The 21,443-nt window shown below is 35.9% G+C and overlaps 1 protein-coding gene across 3 annotated transcripts; it reads left to right on the forward strand.

Annotated features, from left to right (window-relative positions):
• The first annotated feature begins 1,493 nt into the window (after positions 1 to 1,493).
• TNFSF13B (TNF superfamily member 13b) lies at positions 1,494 to 18,351 on the forward strand. Of its 3 annotated transcripts, XM_084505248.1 has the most exons (8): positions 1,639 to 1,688; positions 6,107 to 6,168; positions 6,859 to 7,271; positions 7,359 to 7,464; positions 15,672 to 15,728; positions 16,081 to 16,193; positions 16,289 to 16,439; positions 18,126 to 18,351. In XM_084505248.1, the coding sequence occupies exons 3-8, from the start codon at positions 6,945 to 6,947 to the stop codon at positions 18,236 to 18,238; spliced, it is 867 nt and encodes a 288-aa protein (XP_084361374.1). In that variant the 5' UTR covers positions 1,639 to 1,688; positions 6,107 to 6,168; positions 6,859 to 6,944; the 3' UTR covers positions 18,239 to 18,351. The 3 variants fall into 3 exon arrangements, with proteins under 3 accessions (XP_084361373.1, XP_084361375.1, XP_084361374.1); XM_084505247.1 differs by lacking the exon at positions 6,107 to 6,168 and having other exon boundaries at positions 1,494 to 1,688; XM_084505249.1 differs by lacking the exon at positions 6,107 to 6,168 and having other exon boundaries at positions 1,550 to 1,663.
• The last annotated feature ends 3,092 nt before the right edge of the window (positions 18,352 to 21,443 follow it).

The raw sequence follows: 21,443 nt of genomic DNA on the forward strand, positions 1-21,443 counted from the left end.
CACATAGCTGCAGTGGGATACTCAGACTGAGGTGGTTTCTGCTTCCTTAAAGAGAAATGTGTGATTAATCTTATAGCACCTCTGCTGCTATCCCACATTGTTAATGTGACATACCTGGAAAATAAGGACTTACTGCTGCTTTTTCTGAAGCTGCAAAATGTGTCCTCTCCTGGTTTACTGAAAGGCTTCTAGTTCAATTTCAGACTAATACATAGGAGGTAGGGGAATTCTAGATGATCTCTTGAAGCTTCATTCAAAATACCTATTGATTTTGAGTGAAGTCAAGGTATTTCTAATCCTTAAAAAGGAGACAAACTAGAGTAGCAACTCTACTGGTGGATTTGGGTACTTCATGTGAATAATAGCCTTCCTGAATTAAAAGTAGTTTGATGTCTTGTGAACAATGTCACTAAACCTTATTTGAGCAGTGCTACTCTGAAGAATACAAGTCAAGTAATACAAGTCATTTGCTTTTTGTTATGTGAAAATTGTAAAGCAGCTGTTCTATGAAAAGCAACATACACTGTGGTCTGAACACCTCGAAAAGTTCCATGTGATGCTATATTCATTTTCTTAGTATATTATGTGTAGGCCCATATTGACGGAAGTATGGCATATGAATTTCTCAGAATTTGCAAGGACTGCCTAAATCACAGTAAAAATTTGTAAATGCATATGAACATCTAAACAAATGCTAGAAATGAAACCTAAACCAAGGGCAGCAGGCCTGCTATCCATGAAAAAGATAATAGGTAAGATCATGGGAAAACACTGAACCACTGGCTAAACAAAAATGGTTTGCCCCCAAGATACTAAATAGGCCTGAACTTTAAATCCTTTGGACCCTTTTCAGGTTCTTAACTTTTGACTTTTTACAGAGTTCTCTCTCTGTAAGTAGATAAGGAAGATAAACTGAGTATTTCTGGAATTGTGCTGAAAACATCAATGTGATTAATTTGTTATGCTTCAGCTTGAGTGGGTACAGAATAACTCTCCTCTGTCTTGAACAACAAATTTCCTTTCTCTGAAAAATAATGCAATGTAAGGGCAGGCATGTTTTTAATGCATTACAGAGCTTGGTTTTACCCATCTACTGACAGATACATCTTTATTAGTCTTCAGCAGTGAGCTGAATAATGCTGTACTGCAAGGGTATAGTTGCTGGCATAAAACCTAATTGTGTTCATTTTCCAAGTTCCAGAGAGATGTTGCTGCTAGTTTTGACAAGCAGTTAGGGAGCAGATTCTGCTGCTTGAAGATTGAAAGAAAGGAAGTTCTACAGCTGTTTTGCATTATGCTTACGTCTGGTGTGGGGTAATTATTTACAAAAATGCAAAGTAAAAGGTCAGTTAGAGTACCGTTCCCTTTCTGCCCTTGAGAAGTCAGGAACAGTGTAGCAAATAGCATTATTTCTACATAGCTGCATCTATGATTTGAAAATAATTTGGATCCCCACCCTGTACCCTCTGTTAGAGATCCACAAACTTTAGCAGTAGAAGAGCAGCCACTCCCACACGAAAGGCCATGGCTTCTTGTTTATTTTGCTGCCATACAAATGCATTTTAAGCCCATCTGTGTAAAATCTGTCAAGTTGCATAGTGTCGAAGAGGTGGAGAAATACTCCGTGTTGCTGGATAGACAAACCAGTGAGGCTGTAAGACAAGTGAGAGCTCCTTTTCCACTGTGCAGTAAGAAGGAATTGCTATAACGTCGTGGGAGGGGGGTGGAGGGAGGAGGCTGGCATTAAGGTGCTGTAGTATATAATCTCGTGTTATGTTGTTTGTTTTTTTTTTTTTTTTTTTTTTTATATATATATTTTATTATATTTCTTGTTGGTTCTGCTGCATACTTTGAGAGACACTCATAAGAATTGCTTTTCTTTCTTGTGCCATTTCCTATCCTCTTTCAAAGCACTGTAATATCTATGTAAATAGTAATGATGGCTGCAAGGCAGCTGTATGTTTACTTTGTGTAGTATGCATGCCAGATTTGGACTTAAATTGTCTAGATGTGTAGAAAAATAAAATCTTAGGTGAGACATAAATCAAGGATGGCATCTTTAAAAGGCATACAGACACTTGCATTGTCCTAGGCAATTTTGAGTCAAAAGGCAAAGAGAAAAGAGGATCACTTGTTTCAGAAAAATCTCGTGACTTCTTTTTCTTTTAACAAGTTAATATATCAATCAAGATTTAAACTGTTTATATGACACATCCTCTATTTGCACTGCATTCACTAGTTTCCTAAGCTTTAAGATAATAGGTTGTAAATACCCAGCCACTGTACACAGAATCCATAGAGTGATTTTGGATGCATATGTGAGGCAGTAACTTCCCTGGGTTTGTTGCTGTGTAGTCCTGGCTAATGGCTGAAGTAAACTTTTAAGTGTCCTTGAAGGGAATGTGCACTGCTTCAGAAGGCTATCTCTGAATGCTGTGAATGCAGTTATCTGTAATAGCAGAAAACTGTCATATAGGATTTATTCTGACCTCCTCCACAAGAGTTTGTCCAACTTGTCCACCATCAGAAAAGACTTGAAATGTATTTAAGATGGATACTTTGCTTGCTCTGAGCTCCTCTATCTGCTCTGTGCGTTGTTGCATAGTACAGTAAGCTATGATGGCTTCTTTCTTTTTGTAGTAACCACAGGGACCAGTTCCATTTTGTGGCCACTTCAGAAGCATGTGAAGTTGGACTTTTGCCACTGGATATGTACTTTTAATATGACCATTGACGTTGGCCTGAATTTCTGTGTTGCAGAATCTGCAAGATGCTGCAACCTCTGTTTTAAAAACAGAACAGTTTTAAGTAAACTTTTACATTTCTTCAGTAAGCTGGGTTTTTATCCAAGTCTTCTTATTCAAATCATCTGCTTCTCTTTTGTACAATAAACTTTATTATCAGATTTTCCTCCCCCTCAAAGATGATGCTTTTGTGGTTAAAACACTGTGCTGGATTTCAGGAAATCAAGGGTTCATTTTCTGGTTCAACCACAAATTTCCTGTGTGATTGCTTACTACTCTGCTTTGGTTCCCCACAGATGTAGTGATGAAGTTTTATACATTTGCAGGTTATCAGGGCCCATCTTGATTATTTAATCAGATATTCTGCGTAACGAAAATGAAAGAATTTATCTGCTAGCAGAAATTACAGGGTTTGTTTCATCTGTAATATCTTAGAAGACTAATCAGTCTTGATTTTATTCAAGAATCCACCATTTCCCCTAGTGACCATTCTCACCGTTAATAGTTTCGAGTGGTGGTGGGTTTTGTTTGTTTGTTTGTTTGTTTTCTGTTTTTTGTATTCTTATTAGTTTGACTTTTACCTAGCTCATGCTCTTTTTCCCAAAAGTAGAAGTTTGACTTAAGTAGAATTCTTAGACCAGCCAACCCATTTCTTAATAATTTTCCTTGGTAAAATTAAGAAGGTTCCCTATCCAGTCAACCCAAGTGTTTACCATAGCTCACTATCTAGACTAAGGTGGCACTAAATGGTTGGATTTACTGTGTGCACATGGATCAGCTGTACCATGCATGCAGGATAGACCATATTTTCAGAATAACTTTATTGTAAAGATTTACTTCTACTTGCTTCTAGTGTTAGATGCGCTAGACTACACTTCTGCAATTTAATGTAGCAGCATTTGATTTTCTAGGAATAGTTTGGAAAAAGCTGCTTTGAACTGAGCTTGAGGTGGTCACTTGTTGCCCTAAGGTTTTGCTGCATGCATCTGTAGCATAGTGTATATAGCCTGAGTCAAACGACTTAATATGGCACAAACTTTTGCAGAAGAGTTTTCAGGAAAGACAGGCACTAGAAACAGTGTTAACCACAAACTGAATACATTTTTCATGATGAGTTCTTCATCCCCTGTATAGTCATTCTGGGTTTTTGTTCTGAACCATCTTCACCAGTCCTCTCAAATCATGATTACCAGTACCTTTTACTTTAGCACAATATTTTGCCCCAGTATATATCTGCAAATGCTACGCTTCTGTTTCAATGAAGAGCTATTCTTCAGTGGGAGTCAACACCCTCTTGTGTCTCCTAATGGCAGGCCTAACCTGAGCAAGCCTTCCTTAGTCCTCTTTAGTCATACCTTAGTCTAAAGTAGAGAAGAAACTGCGCCTGTGTTAACCTTACTGATACTGCTTTAAGCGGGTTAAGGGCTGCTTTGTCATTTTGCTAATAGGAGGAGTAATAGAGACTTTATATTCTGACAAGGCAGAGAGTCAAGCATTGAGGCATCGCCTTCACACAAATCCATATAGTAGGCTTTACAACTAGCATGTGTTGTTGTTGTTGTTTGTTTGCTTTTGTTGTTAATCGTCAGCTCTCTTACATGTTACTTTAACGTGGTTAGTAATCTTATTTATGGAAACTTCACTTGATTGTGATAAAATGTAATTTGTACAAGTATATTTCTAGGCACTTTGTGTTGTGTTTTTTTTTGTTGTTGTTGTTGTTTGTTTGTTTGTTTGTTTGTTTCCCTCATGACTGATCTCTCACTGTCATTATTTATTTTCCCACTGTGTTTCTGTTGTTGCAAAATTTGTCCAGACTACATTCTTTCAAATCACTTAAATGTTTATGAAACTAGAACAATATGAGATTGAAACCAGACCAATCCCTTTGATACTTGAATAGAAACACCTGTTGAATTAACAATTTGCCATGTGTGGGTTGTTCTGATTTTCCTCCTCTTTCCTTTGAAGTTCTCATTTGTCAGAATGATAAGCAAGACAAAGCCAGATGTCTTACAGAAGTCCTCTGTGTCACCACAATTATTTTGTCAGGTCATATACAGACCCCATTTAAAGAAGGTGTGGGGGCTGGGAACAACCTATTTTCTGTAGAAGTAACTGGAGTGATTCTAATTATATGTCAGCTTTTTTTTTTTTTTTTTTTTTTTTTTAATATGATAATGACCAGAGAGACCTCAGTGGCCAATTGTTTCTCAGTATTGCTGGATAGCTAGTTATAACTTTCATTCTTTGTTTCATTTTCTTATATAGCGCTTCTTTTCCAGCTGTCATAGTATTTTATTTTTTATCACAGTACTAGGATGATAATGTTCTGATTACTGGTGATACTTCAAGACACCTCTGTGTAGTACTAATAACTGCTTATCATGTTCCAAAAAAAAAAAAAAAATACTTTAATGCATCTTAAATTTCCTTCAAAACACAGTCCCATTTACACCTTAAATTAACCTTGAAAACAGATGCTGCTCTTATTCCTGCATATACTGGTTTCTGTATCACTTTTCATGTAGTATGTAGGTGCCTTCTAGAGGCATGAGTTAAATACACAGTATTAAATACCATGTGTTAAAATACATGCTATATTTTTTTTTTCTCTCCTTTTAGGAAAAGAATGATTTGTCCATGCAGGATATTGGATAGTTGTTAGAGGTAGCAAAGGAATGAGAAGAATGCCTTGAATTGCAATGAAAGATGATAAAAATTTTAATGACCCCAATTTCTCACAGTCTTAAGAAATAAATGTGGAAGAGGCAACAGAATTGTTTGCGCTCTCTCTGTTCCTTCCTTCTCCTTCCCAATAGTATCGCCTTGTTCTGAACTAACTACTCTGACAGGTATTGTCATGAGCATGCAATTCACATGCCACCACACAGTAATTTGGACAGACCTTTAAAAGTTCTCTCTCTTGTGCAAAGATAAGTTTACTTATGCAGTAAAAATGATTAGTTTGCAGTGGGGGGTTGACCTGTTGGTTTTAATCCTAGTTGCAATGCTTTTTATCTTTATCTTTTTTTTTTTTTCATCTGGTCCAGATCATTGAAACTCTTAATAAAAGGAGTAAAATGTTATTTTTGTGTGAGAAGACAATACAAAAAGCTTTTGAACATGTTTTGGATATTTGGTTAAAAGAAAGGAATTTCTAATGTGGCTTTTAAAATTAAAGGATTAGTAACAATTTAAAGAGATGAGCTTAGGACAGATATAAAGGATTCACCTCAAAAACTTCAGCATGTATGTTTAAAGTTTCCTTTTTGAAGTTCTCTAAATGTTATTTTCTTTCTTTACCCCTCTGTTCTTTCCCTGTTTTTCTTTCTCCTCTCTTGTCCTTTCCCATCCTCTAGTTTTCCCCTCCCTTCTAGGTTGGCTCTCCCCATTCTGTGGGTCCTCTTGTGCAGCAACACAGGTCCTTGAATTCTACAGAGAAGTTGTATTTATCAAATGAGTCTGATAAAAAGTCATCCCTTGCCAAATTCGTATGACAAATTGAACTGCAGACTCTGCCACTTCATACACTTGAGAGACCAATAATTTTTTACTCATACCTGAGAATACTCTTCACTCTTGTGTTCAGGAAACAACAAAATTTGATATTTGAATAGGCTACCCACTCTGCAGGCATATAGTCACTTTGGATATATATGCATATACATTTATATATATATATATATAAAACATATACACATTATATACATATATATGTATATACCTACAAGAACACACATTGCTATATGTTTATCTCTTTTAAATGGAACTGGATGAAAGGCTACCAGGAAACCTTACATTGTTTCTGCAATTCTAGATAAGGCTCTAAATACCAGCGGTACCAGTTGTGCATAAATTTCAAGATAATGGGAAATAGTAAAAGCAAGTTGCCACAAAAATAAATAGCTGAAAGTGAAAGGAGGAAGGCAGGTTGAGCAAGCAGTTCATGAGAAAGTATTCATTGCCAAAATGCAGCACAGAAAGAAGAAAGCTAAACGGAGACTGAATGTTAAACTTTCACTCTGTACATTAAGTTTAATGGTTGTATCAACGGCTTCATATGACAGGAAATGATCTGGGCGTTTTGTTCACTTATTCTGGATGCCCTTAGTTTCACAGAGCAACTGGTAACATGGATTGCACCTCGGAAGGGGACAGCTGAACTCTCCCTCTGGCTTTAGTGAGGAAAGAGCAGCGATGAAATCCGTGGACTGTGTGCACGTCATCCAACAGAAGGATACCGCCTCCTCTCCCTCTGCCCCCCCTGGTGCTGCTTCAGGCACCACGGGACTTTTTTCTGTCACATTCCTGTGGCTTGCAATGCTCCTGTCCTCTTGTCTTGCAGCAGTGTCTCTTTACCATGTTCTCACCCTGAAAACAGAGCTAGAAGCTCTGCGCCACGAGCTGATCTACAGGGTCCAGGCAAGGTCTCCACTAGAGCGGCGAGCCGTCTCCCCTGATGACGAGAAAGCAGGTGCCCCTGTTTCTTCCTTCCTGCAAGCCTCTGCAGCTGGTGCCAGGCAGGTAAGCTGGAGTGGTGGCTGTGGCTCGCAGGGCTCGAGCTTGCAGGGAACGAGGCTGCTCTCACCAACTGCTGCCTGTCCCCGTTAGGAGAACAAGCTTCCTGGCCCTAGCCCAGCTGAAAGTTTCCGAAAGGAAATCTCGAACGGGAGCAGAAACAGGGGGAGAAGGTCTGCCATCCACACGGAAGAAACAGGTAAATAGCACCTCGCAAAGTGGGTTGGGATGCTGCAGGTGGATGCTTTTGGGAGACTAGCAGCAGTTCTTGGCACATATCTCCTCCTGTAGGCTGATGAATGCTCCCAGAGCCTATTATGATTTTTGCAACTGAATACAGTTATTATCAAATGAATGTTGTGAACTGCATTTGCTTGATGATTACCGCACTGTTTAAGGTACCAGATGTTTCTGCTATCTGCAGGTTGAATTTTGAATATTAATTCTTTATCTTGTAGCTATGTTACTTCTCAATGATGAGCTGTAGAGCTGAGTAAGGCAACTTGAAATTGTTCAGATTGGAAATTGATCAATTCTAAATCCATCATTCTCAATTCAGGGTAATGTCTAATTTGTTTCTCTCTGATAAATATTAAGGAGGGAAAACCATTATTAAAAAAAAAAAAAAAAAAAAAATTGTCAAGTCATTTTTCTGGGAAAACATAGTCATCCTAAAAGAGAGAAGTAGCAAGAAAGCTCCCTCACTTTAAGGAAGTAGGAGCTTTCAAAGAGAACAGCTAGCTTGTACCTGTCTGAAGAAGCAGACTACAAGAAATTCAAAAAATTAGCATTACTTCCACATAAAACAATCTATTAATATAATTATCAAAATTAATAAAGGCATTCCTATGCAGTAAGTTTTTTTTTTACTGTAGCCTTTTAAAAAGATGCTGCAGAAAACACTATTGACTGCTATGTAAAAACACCTCTGATGTGTTTTATAATGTCAATATATTAATGGGATATACTTGTTTCCTTCAGGGATAAAATACTCAATTTCTTTTAGTTATTTTCTTTCCAAATACATTGATGTTTGATAGGATGAAATACAGCATTTAAACATAACAATATGCATGTTATAATTACACTGAGTAACTAGAAATATTCCTAAATTGCTAAATCTATTAAATCCCCTTATAGATAGTTTTAGATTGTTTTGACTGATGGGAGCTGAAATATTGAATTACTGATTAATTTAAAATGTGTTAAGTTAACAACGAGTAGATAAAGTCTAAATCAGAGATCACTTAAAATGTGCTTTTGATTAAATAATTGATGTGAAATGTTTTTCAGTTAAGCTTCAGCAAGCTAAATGAAATTTAAGTTCTATGGTATCATTCTGCTTACTTCCAAGTCTCTAAAAAGAGAGTATTCATATAGGACGTGACCCAAAATACATAGGTTTAAATGAGATTTATTGTATTTCGTTAAATTTTTGGTTCAGGGTCTTGGCTAAGAGTGATTTCACAACCAGGATGTAAGACAAAATTACTTAAATTGTATTTCTTGTAGCCTGTTTCCTATAGTGGGAGTCACAGAACTTCACTGCTCTCCCCACCCCAATGTCTTCCAAATAAAATCTAGTGATCCGTTATACCTAAACCACAGCTATCACCAAAATGAGGAGGCATGTCTTTTTTATTTTATTTTTAATGAATATTATAGCATCAGTATTTTGCAAGTTATTCAGTTCCCTTCACTGTAGTTTTCAACTTTATTCTTATTGCTCTTTGAGGGTTCATGGGGCAGAGTAGGGTTTTGAGCTCCTCAGCTTTCTTCTGGCAGACTTAAGACTCTTCTCATCAGGTAGCTACCTCTGATTGTATCTATATGTATTTCTTCACCTGAACTTCTAATTAAGCTGCTTCATATTTTTGTAGGCTTTTTTTAATATTTTTTTTTTTGTTAAATTGTTTTGAATAGATAACAGAAAGCATAGAATAGGAACATTCATTTGAACAGGAAAACCTATATAGGCTGACCTACTACAAAAAAAAAAATCTAACACGGCCATTGTATTTTGTATGTATATATTTTTAATATATATATATATATATATATATTATAAATCTTTTCCTTACATAAAAGGTCATCTGTTACACTGAGTTACCTTTCTACCTGCTGTAATAACAGCAAAGTAAGCTCTTTAGAGCTTAATTTTCTCAGACCAGACTTCTCTCCACTGATGACCATGAACCTGCTAGTCAATGTTAAATTTTGTTATAGTAGAGTGATTGAAAAAAAAATAACATGTTTTTGTGCCTGGTCCTGAATTCTGTCAGTTCATTGGTCATAAACATAAAATTACTACCCCTGTGTTTTTATCTTCCTGCATCCATTGCGGAGTATTGGAATCCTGGCAGCCTCTAAAGTATCCCACAGATTCACTGCATTCAGTCCAGTATGATGGCAGATAAATTAGGGTATTGAGTGAGGTGCTTTGTTCTTGTGCTATTTCTGTTTGCTTCAACAAGCTCTCAAAGCAGAGTCTAGTCTCAGAATTAATTGTTGAGCCATAATTTCAATTCAACACATACCAGTTCCTTAGAAAGTGAATATTTGAGAATGTCACTGATATAGAATTGCTTCTCTTATGTCTCTTCAGAGAACAGAAGTAAAAGAGAACCTTTTGTTGTTGTTCATAAATAAAGTTGTGATTTTTTTTTTAACATTGATAATTAAATTCTGGTAATGGATGCCCTTGATTCTTTTCAGACCTAGCTCAACTCTTCTTGAATATATGGAATTTTCCTTTTTAATATATTTGTAATATACATTTGCTTGATACTGTGTGCATAAAAGTGGCCACAAATTGTAATTTTAATTAAAATGACAATTGAATGAAAATAGATCTAATACAGTGCTTTCTTTCATATTTTTATAGGCTAGGCATTTTTCTATGTTCATGCGTAAAAGTATTAGTCATCAGAATTTGTACATCTCATGTCCTGAGAAAAGTTTCCAGCACAAGTGGGCTGAAGAGATGGGTTTTGAGCATCAATTGCAGAGAAAGCTGCACACTTAACAGTCAGAAACAGAGTTCTTGATACAATGAGTAGGAGTTAATGGGTGATTTTGAAAGATGCATATTATTAATATGCAGGCAGATATAGATCATCTAACCACTTCTAGCAGGTGTCATATCAGGACACTTAAGAACAGAAATACTTTTCTTTTAATTTGTCATTCTTTTTATAAATTTTGCCTGTAGAGGAAAACTTGCTACACAACAGAAACACACCCACATGAGCGCACACACACATTACCCTGATCCCAATTATTGACTGTCTTGCCAGCGTGCTTCTCTATAAGATGTATATATCCTTCAGTCCAGGAACAAGATACAGCTTTATTACTTGAGACAGTTCAGAGTACAAATGCCAAGTTTCATTTGCACGCTCTCTAGGTGCCTTGTTCCAATCATCTCTGTGTGATCTGATTCCCATGGTTGGCTAGCAAGGTGAGCATCAGGTCTTCTGTAAGCTCAAATTTGCAAAGTTCTGGTGCGATCAAACTGGGGCACCTGTGGACATTATTTACTTCAGTATACTGAGGTTATCCATTTCAACCAGGTGTGTGTATGAAAGGCACAGAAGAGAAATTCTAAGTCCACAAAGCAGTGAAACAGGCTAACTTAGCCTGGCAATTTCTTACTAGCTGTTTCCAGGTTCTTTTGCCATGTCATTTGCATCCACAGGAAACAACTGGTGTCATGCAAGCACTAAGTAGTGAGAAGGCATCCCCTTTGCCATTACTCTTGATATATTTGATTTTTTGGCAAATTGGTACATTTGCTGATTAGAAGTGTTTTGACTCCATATGCTATTGTTTTAGATATCCATGACAGACAGACAGTATGAACTTTTATGGGTGGAACTTGACTTCAGAGATCTTTAAGTCAAGAAAGCTGACCTTTTCTTACTGGTCTAAGCAAATGCTGCATATAAAATTCCCTCACCAAATACTTCTTATTTTATTGTTTGAAGAGGAGAAATATGAGTGCTAAAAAAAAAAAAAAATCTCAAAAGAGATGTTATTCTTTTTTGTTTCTGCTGACAACAGGCTAACTCTAAAGGAAGTGAACATTTCTATGTGAAAGAGTAGAAAAAGACTTCATCCAGTGCTTACAATTTTACATGAAGAATTCCACCTACTGAACGAACGAATCAGTGTTGCATATTATACAGACCTCTGTGCAATAAAAAATACACAAAATAGGCTCTAATTAAAAAAAAAAAAAAAAAAAAATTGCTTTATGCTGCATAATAGAAGTCTATATAAACTATTCTTAATTCTTAGTAAATTATTCCTGATTATACTAATTGTAACACATTACTTCTAATTCCATTAAGATTAAAATGATGCCAGCAATACTTCAAAGATACTTGTTAGATCTGAATCGTATGTGTAATGATGACTAAGCCATTTTAATGCAGTGACTGATTTAATCCATGATTAATGCACCATAAAGACGTCTTAATTAAAAAGTGCCAAATTGGTCGGTCTATAAACCTGCACAAGCAAAAAGTAAAGGAAGATATCTTGTGGCAATAAATTAAAAAGTTAAAAGGAAGAAAAAAAAAAGCTGCAAATTGTTCAAGAACATACATATCATTTATAAATTAAATTACCTTGTGTTTAAGTGTGTTTCAGGAAATCTACAGTGTATACATCAAGACCAAAGAAGGAACCCAAGCAAGCAGGTCTCTTTTTAAGGCTCAGCAAAAGTTTGTTTGTTTCAGCAAAAGTTGAGATAGATGTCTTGGGCCACAGATACTCAGAAACCAAAATTTACCAATTTATGCACAAGTTCATAGATAACAAACTTGCGATTTTCTTTGGATGGATTACAAAGTTAGATTACAAGGTATTAAAATGATTATGCATGTTAAAACAAGGAGAAGGAGGGGGAATTTGATATTACTGATATGCAGAAGAGAACTACATGGATATGCAGAAGACAAAGTTCTTATCCTTCTGCAAAAGCTAAATGTGTTTGTTTTTGAGAGGTGTTTTTTATTGTTTTTGTTGTTGTTTTGGGAGTTTTTGGTTGTGTTTTTTTTTTGAAATTGTGGTTACATTTCTCAACTAGTAAAGAACACATTCTTTCAAGTGCTAGCTGTGGTTTGTAAAGACATCTGTAATCATTAACTTCTTCAGAATTGTCTGTTCTCTTCATGGAAGAGTCTGAAATGTTCTTCTCACTCACACCCCACAGCGTGGTTTATATCAGAAGAGTAAAAAAAAAAAAAAAAAAAAATTCTCATCAAAGCAAAGCTATCATCTGAAGTCAAAAGAGGTCAGGGCACACATTACTGTTCTAGGTACACGTTGTTTTGTACAGCAAGTCCTCATGGTGGTGCACACTTCAGATATTTTTACATGTTTTAGAGAAGTATTTTATCAATCCTGTGTTCTGCTTACATTATTAAATATTCAAAAATCCTTTATACTACAAAGCAGATAGTCAGGTTTGATTTACACTGAACTGAAGCATACTTGGGTAGAGCTTTTGACTTTTTCTGCTCTGTACTGATAGTAAATAGTCAAGCCGTATTTGGTAATGCATATATTCCTCATATTGCAATTCAGATTTGTGTTCTTCTTGGAATAGAATTGCTAACATTTAACAATGTTACTTAACATCTCTATTACTTTCCCTAGAAAATATACTCTGTATATCCTTTCTTTCTCTTTAATAACTAATTATGTTGTTTGCTTTGAATTTGTTTCAGTGAATTAGTTGATTTTAAGCATATGTGTTTTTCACAGGTCAAAGTGAAGTATTTGTATATACTGGAAATAGTTATTTGATGGTATTGGCTTCTGAACTTTTTTTTTTTTTTTTTTTTTTTTTTTTTTTTAAGTATCTTGTGGTTAAATTCCCCAAACAGTTTTTAGGAAATTATTTTTCCTTTTTGTGGCTTTAGGTAAAAGGGCCACTGTGCTGGTTTCTGTGCTCTGTATTGTCATGACACTTCTGTATCCATATTTCTCCCTGAAAGGCAAACTCACTATATTCTGCGCAGCCTTAAAGACTTCAGAGTCTGCATACATGAAAGGAAAAGACAGATTTTTGTAGAGAGAGTGTGTAGATTTGATACCATAGAATCACAGAATATCCAGAGTTGGAAGGGACCTACAGGAATCACTGAGTCCAACTCCTGGCTCCACACAGGACCACCCAAAAACGAAACTCTGTCTGAGAGCGTTGTCCAAACACTCCTTGAACTCCAGCAGCTCGGTGCTGTGACCACTGCCCTGGGGAGCCTGTCCCAGTGCCCGACCACCCTCTGGGTGCAGAACCTTTCCTTAACACCCAGCCTGACTCTCCCCTGTCCCAGCTCCATGCCATTCCCTCAGGTCCTGTCGCTGTCCCCAGAGAGAAGAGAGCAGGTATTTGTAAACTGCAGCAGAACTGTGTTTTTAAAGTGTCTTTAAAATATGAAAAAGTTCTCAGATTGTACCTAGCTTGCTGATTTTAATTACTGTGTGGCAGTTCTGATGAATGATGAATAGCTTTTCAGTGCTGCTAAGAATCAAATCACAAATCCAGAGCTACAAACTGTGAATGAGGGCAGTTTCCTCTCTTATTTGGACAGTGGAAATTTCAATGGCCACACTAGTGAGTTCCTTTAAAAGCAGGAAAAATTAGACGTATTTAGATTACTGCCAATTCCATTCACCAGGAAGGCATTTTGTTCCAAACGAAAGTAAATGAATACCTTGTGAAGTAAATTGCCTGACATGCTTTTTGTTGTTGTTGTTGTTGTGCAACTCCAGAAATCACATTTTGATTTTATTTGGAAGTTTCCGAAAATGTTGTCACTTACAAGTATGATTTTTGTAAAAGAAATAAAAAAAAAATCACTGTAAAGTAAAACACTGTTTTTGATTTTATGTTGTCTTGGTTTTCTATTACTTATCAAATGGCAGGGAATATAAATGCCTTTAAATTCTTGGTTTGAAAATCCATAGATTTTGGCATGTTAAAGGAAGTGTTGACTGCAGGATAGTGTTCCTGTTAATGTCAGTAGGGCTCATAGGTTCTTAATTCTTGTGACATTGAAGCATTCCCAGACTTGCATGTGAATTTTGTCCACTGTCTGTGAGCGCCACTGATGTGCTATAGAGCATCTAGCCCTCCCCTGACAGCCTCCTTGAAAGGAGAAAGGTACAGACAGGAGACCACTTTCTTCTCCAACCTTGTCACTCTGTACACTGCACAGAGAAGTGGATGCTGATGAACACAGGGGTGTGCACAGGGGTACCACTGACAGGACAGAAATAAGATCTCAGAGTAGGTCACTGCCCTTTGCAGCAAGGGGGGGATCTGAATCTAGCCCATGGCATTTTTATCTGAAAAACAACAACAAGGCAAACAAAGAGATTCAGCAGTCCAAAGCAGAATTTTCTTCTCTTAACTTAGTATTGGTTTCTAAGTGCAGTAAATGAAGTTCAATAAATAGTACAACTGTGTTTTCCAGCCTTCAAAATGCCACTACAACCTGATGTTTTCCTGAAAACCTGCTATTTGCAAATGCAACCATCCTCTTGTCTTTTATCCTCTTCACTGACATATGTGGTTAGCAGATATATATTTTTTTCTTAATCTCTGTTTCTCTTGGGAGCCTTTATTTTATCATATCTCAGAATATATATCACATCATATTATGTCACAGTATTTTTCTCTGATCAACGTCCTATTTTCTCGTGTCTCCAACACCTAGAGTTTTGAGTAATGCTTTTTTTTTTTTTGTCAGATACTAAGGTATTTGTTATGTGTGCATTTATTTGCTACCAGTCATCTCTGTACTTTCTCTCTTAGTACAGGGTGATTGACTGCATGCATCTGAAAATATATGGAGGGTACATGCATATGGATGTTGAGAATTTGATTTTACTGTTCTTGAAAGTACCACGTAACCAGTATATATGATTAACATTTTACACAAACCATGACTGGAAACTATTTTTAGCAATATAATAAATACTGTTAGAAAAACTGGTATCTGTCATAGCTGGCAGGGTTGTTGTTTTTTATTTTTATTTTTTTTGGGGGGGGGGGGGTTGAGCTTTTAGTTAAAAAATTAACAAGGCTAATTGCTAATTGATCTGATTCATAGCTTACTTAACTTACTGCTGCACTTTTTAAACTCAGTTAGGACCAAAGATTAAAACAAGCAAGTAAAATTTATATGCTGCTTAGCTGTAGCTCTCTGAGAACTATCTAGTGCATGTTGCTGTATGAATTTTGTTTTGGCATGTTTGAGTAAGATAGATTCTGTTTTCAAATAGGTGGTGAGACAAAGAATATAATTTTGTTTTGTGTTCTTCCATTTTTTTGAAGTAGCTTCAAAAAGCTTACTCTGTTGTACAAATGACATGTATGCTTTCACTTTGCAGTGCTACAGGCCTGCTTGCAACTCATCGCTGACAGCAAAAGTGATATCCAACAGAAAGGTAGGAATATATTCCACATTTTATTGCTCACTGTTCTATGTTTTAGATCTTCTGTCTTATTTTAATTAACTTCAAAGCACTAACTGAGTTATATGGCCCAATTTTAAAATAAATAAATAAATAAAATAATGTGGTCGTTGCATCTGGGCAGCTCTTGCAAATATCCTCTTTTTTGGGGGAAATACAGCTAGAGAGACTGGAAGTCTTAACTAGTAGTCAGCTTTATTCAATTTTGGCAGATGATAACTAGGGAAGTACATTTGTGTCTGTTTGTGGTGCTGTTTTTTTGTTGGTGGTGGTGGTGTTTGTTGTATTTTTCTTCTGATTACCCCAACATTCTTGTTTCTTTTAGATGATTCAAGCATTGTCCCTTGGCTTCTGAGCTTTAAACGTGGAACAGCTCTGGAAGAACATGGAAATAAAATAGTGATCAAAGAAACAGGATATTTTTTCATATATGGCCAGGTAAGAATGCTCAATTCACTTCAGCATCTGACTTTTAAAGGATTTTTAATGTCTGCATACAATATATTTGAAGTCTGTACCTCTTCATTCTGTAGGTTTTATATACAGATACAACATTTGCTATGGGACATCTAATACAGAGGAAGAAGGCCCATGTGTTTGGTGATGATCTGAGCTTGGTGACATTATTTCGCTGCATCCAAAATATGCCACAGTCTTATCCGAATAATTCTTGCTATACCGCTGGTAAACATCTAAATTTTCCTTCTCATTGTTTGCAAATAAACTGTATTAAATGGTGGGTGATTAAGAATTGTAGCAGTTCTAAGGAAAATGGATTTGGTTAATTGCAAAACTACAAAACACATTCAAAAAGTATAGCTTTATATAAAGCATCAGCAGTTGAACTACATGCATCTCACTTAGATGATCTGACTCCTGTCTCTACATTAACTGTATAAAGTGCTTGGATACTTTGGTGCTTTCACAGTTAGGTGCTTGAGGCAGACAAAAGTAGTACGTACTGTCCCTGCTGAAGAACTGAGTTTAATTTAGGTGTTGGGTTCCACGTTTACGTATCCCACTAAAACGTATTTAGGAGCTGTGTTCTGCTTTAATATATCATGCATGAGTTTTAGCCACACAATTTTTGTGCACTTCACTGTGGGCTTTTCAAAGATTCGATCCATTCTAGAATCATTAAGGTTGGTAAAGGTCTCCAAGACCATCTGGTCCAACCATCCAAATAATAGTTGTCATTCTAAAGTCATTTACCAGCTTAAATCTCCACTCCTAATAATGGCTAATGCAATTTTACTATCTGGTTAGATGAAAAAGTTAATTCTATAAAGAGCTCTTTTTGACTGCACAAATTAGAAACACCACAAAAAAAGACCAATTAAAATATTTAATGCAAGTCCAGCAGGCTTAGTGCTTATATGTGTATATTTTCCTGCAGCAGCATTTAAGGAATTATTGTCCAGGCCTATCAAACCTCATTCAGTAGCTCTTACCTGTCTGTCTTTCTCCTTTGTCAGGGATGTGGGGGTTTTTGATTTTGTTATTCTCTAGCAAAATCTATGTGAATAAAATCTGTCTTTTTTTTTTTTTTTCTCTGTCTTCTATAAAAAGTGGGTTACATTCAGTAATAAGACCTGACTGTTGGCAAGTGGTGGTACTAAACAAATGGGGCTGGGAAGGAAGCTTTTCTCTCTTTTTTTTTTTTTTTTTTTTTTTAAGTAGAGATTAATTTCATGTATTCCATTCTGCCACATCGTCGTTCCTGCTTCCAAAACTCCCACCCTCTGCTTTCACCTGGAAAACTGAATTTTACTGCAGTATCTCATGTTGTTGAGCACGTGTTGCTGCAGATGTTAGTTTTGTTCTCAGTTCAGTGATTGCAACTGGAAGGCAAGGTGCTTTCTGTTACCACATCAGCTGATGTGTGGCTTGCAGGAAGCAGACTTTTGTGCTCTGCAGTTGCAGTGGATCAGCTGATGTATGGTAACTTCATTTGTTTGGTAAAGCTGATGAGACCTCCTCTAGAAGTGTGGGAACTGAATGGTCTAGGACCAGCAATGCCCAGTGCTGACCTTGACTGTCTCATCACCATAAGATGGGGGATCTGATTGCACTGCAGTTAGGTGATTATTTTTTTTTTGCAGCGTTAGCTTAAGTGAACTTTGACACAATGAGTGAAGAATGGAATTGCTAAGGAAAGAAAGTTAGATCCAGCTCCACAGAGGATGCTAAGTGTCAGATTTCAGTAGGCTGAAATCTGTGTGATTGTACCTAAAGATAAAACAAGCACTTGTCACAAGTAACAAGCCATGCTTACATTTATAAGATGATGTGTAATAACATTTTGAACACCATTAATAAAAATAATGTCTGTGAAATATTAATTTTAAAATATTCCATTTTTTTTGCCAGGCATTGCAAAATTAGAAGAAGGGGACGAACTTCAACTTACAATACCACGAAGACGAGCCAAAATATCCTTGGATGGCGATGGTACTTTTTTTGGTGCAGTCAGACTCTTCTGAAATCCTTTGATTCTGTTGTTATGCTTAGTGCAGTTTTCTTCTTTTCCAATGCATTTTTCAGGAAAAAAAATAATGAATTTTAATAAAGCTGCCAATTCAGTCTCTCTCCCACACCACCAGCTTCTGAAACCTTTTCTTCAGTTTAATAAGTGAACCCAAAACAGGAAACACACCAGACGTACTTGTGAGATAAAAAATATCATGTGATTACCAGAAAGCCAATTTATTTTAGACAATGGGAGACTCTAAACAACAGCTGTAAAGATATGGCTTTTGGCTTTGAAGTAATTTCTTGTCCGTGAAACAAATCAAAGAAGAGTTGACCACAAAGTATAGCATGAGCAGGACCATTTTATTATCCAGAAATGGAAAACTAAAACACAAGTGCATTTTAATTTTGTTCCATCAAAAAAAAAAAAAAAAAAAAAAAAAAAATTGAAGCATAAAGGATAAGGAAGAATCATCAAACACTAGATTGCCTATCATGAAATGGTGGTGTCAGCTGGTTTCTGTTTATTTATTTTTTGTTTGTTTGTTTTTATTTGACATTGAGATTTATTTGGGAAAGAAAGTCTAAATGTACAGGACGATTAAGTAAACTCCTCAGAAGTATATAGAATAGTAGCCACTAGCTTGCTTATCCTCTGTGGACAAAAGATATATACATTACTAAAGTCTATTAGTATTTACTGATTACAATTAATTTTACTGGAAAAAGGACACATAAGATGTTTTGACAGCTTCAAAGTATTGCTACCCATCAAGGAATATGTGCATACATACATGTAAACAAGGCAGGCATAGAAAGAAATGTAATGAAATTAGACACAATATAGTAGGTATAATTGGATTTCTGACTCCATAATTTCTGCAATAATATATATGTTGTGTATATACAATATATATGTGAAAGTATATGCACACACATTTGAATCTTTGACAATTTTTTTAATAGGATTTTGTCTTCTTTTGAACAGATTAATCTATGGAAATATTGCTGCATATATATTTGTTGTATTTCTCTTGCTTTTGCTATGATCCATTCTCCGCAATACAGTAAAGAAAAATTCAACAACCCTGAACCAACCACAAAAATTAAAAAATACTTTTGTATCCCAGAAATCTGGACCCAATCCCTAGGATAACTATAGGGCTTTTTGTTTGTTTATTTGTCTTGTGCAATTTTAAATATATTGTACAAATCTGTTTTAAACAAACAAAACAGACCTGTAAAAGGACTAAGTAGATTTTCTTTGCGTCTGTTTGTGTTGTGTTTTTTTTTCAGTCAATTAGATTTCTTTCTTTTCTCACCCAAGAATCCATGTGTATTGCTTCTAATAGGGTGGTCAAGGCTTCTAGCAGATATTGTAATGAAAACATTAAATACTTATTCCATTGATCAACAAAGTATGGAAGTGCTACTGAGGTAGATAAAATATTTAAAGCCACAGTAATGAACTGTGCTTAATTTGAAGAAAAAAAAAAAAAGTCTGAGAATTGTGTCATATAAGCTCATTCAGTAAAGAAAAGACGCTTTGTATATTGCAGTCTCCTCGTCTCTTTTTATAGTGCTGTTTGATTTGAGTTCTTATGGTGATAGACAATAAATAAAAGTGATATAGGGCTAGGAATTATTGACTATGGTAATTATTGACTATGGTAATTATTGGTAAACTGATGAAACTGTTCAACTTCTCCATGCTTCAGAAAGACATTTCAGCAATGAGGATACGTGCACTGGATTACCACATTGGGTTTTTTTGAGGCTTAACTAAGGTTTTAGAATGTCTGGAAGTCCTCTTTCTACAAATACTTTAAAATATTTGTTCTTTATTTATGTGTCCTGGAGGCAAAACCGAAACTTGTTATTACTATTATTAGTAGTATTATTTTGTAACTTTGATGTGCTAAGTTTGCCACAAAGATATCTTAAATCCTCTATTGGAGACTTCAGTTTAGCCAAAGTTTGTGTGAGGCCCTGTAGATAAAAGAATTATTGGCACGCAATGAGTTGTCTTCTATTACTGAAGTACATTAAAGAGATGATCAGAATCTCTAATCAGATGCTTGTTGTTTTTAGTGCAGTGTAGGAAGGGAAGGGAAGTTGTTTTTCCTTAAACATAGTGGCTAAACTTGCAAAATTAATTTTTGATATGTAAGTTTTCCAAGTGGATTCAGTAGGCTTGCTTGGCTTAAGCCAATTCTGAACCAAAGTGCTTTACACCTTATAAAACGTAGCTTTGATAATTTAATTTATATTTATATATATATATAATGTATTATAAATGTGTTTTAAGCATTTAGCAAAAGTGCTATGAAGCAAAATCTGTTGTCATCACTGCCACGTTTCTTAACTGTATTTATTCCTTCTGCTTTCAACACACATGGATAGTGCAGAAATTTTGAAAAGTGTTTCTGACGTGTGAAGTGGGAAATCTTTTCTGAGAGAAAATATTTCAAAAGTGTTGCCTTCCTACGGTAGGATGGAACAGGACCTCAAGTTTCTACACAAAAATTGTGAACCATGAATACTCCCACAAGTGCAGACAGTGCAAGTCAACAGTCTGGTCAGATATTTCTACTGACAAAGCGGGCAATTTTGTTGTTGTTGGGTTAGTTTTCTGCTGGCTTCATGAGAAAACTTGTCTTCTTAAAATTGATCCACTTCTACACAAAGTTGAATTTTAACAGGCCAGCATTTTCTGACCAAAGCAGGAAGAAAAAGAGGATATATCATTCCTTATGGTTCTGCTAACAAACTGATGATAGATGAGATAGCAAAGTCCATTCTGACCTCAGTCATGCTTATGCTTCAGTTAGTGGTCGTTACTGAAAACTCCTGCACTCAATAAGTGGGATTAAATGCATGATGGGTAATAAGTAGTATCTAGTTGATTGATATCTTATTTTACATTCTTATCAAGGACATCTAGCATTTAAGATAGGTTTCTGCAAATTCAACAAACTGCAAATACTATGGTTCTTTTACATGCGGTGTGAAGCAGCAGCATGGCAGACATAAGGGAGATGAATATTTTCCTTTCAGTACATTTTCATTGAATGTGTGAGGTTGTATGTTCTTTCAGGCTCAAAGGGTTATAGCAAATGGGGCTACATCAAGCCTGCAGCCACTCATTAGTGGAGTTTTCTTTAACGTTTTTATGAACGATGTATGGGTTCTGGACTTGAATGCACACTAAGTAAG

This window comes from Aythya ferina (assembly GCF_964211825.1).
Source record: "Aythya ferina genome assembly, chromosome: 1".
Taxonomy (NCBI): Eukaryota; Metazoa; Chordata; class Aves; order Anseriformes; family Anatidae; genus Aythya; species Aythya ferina.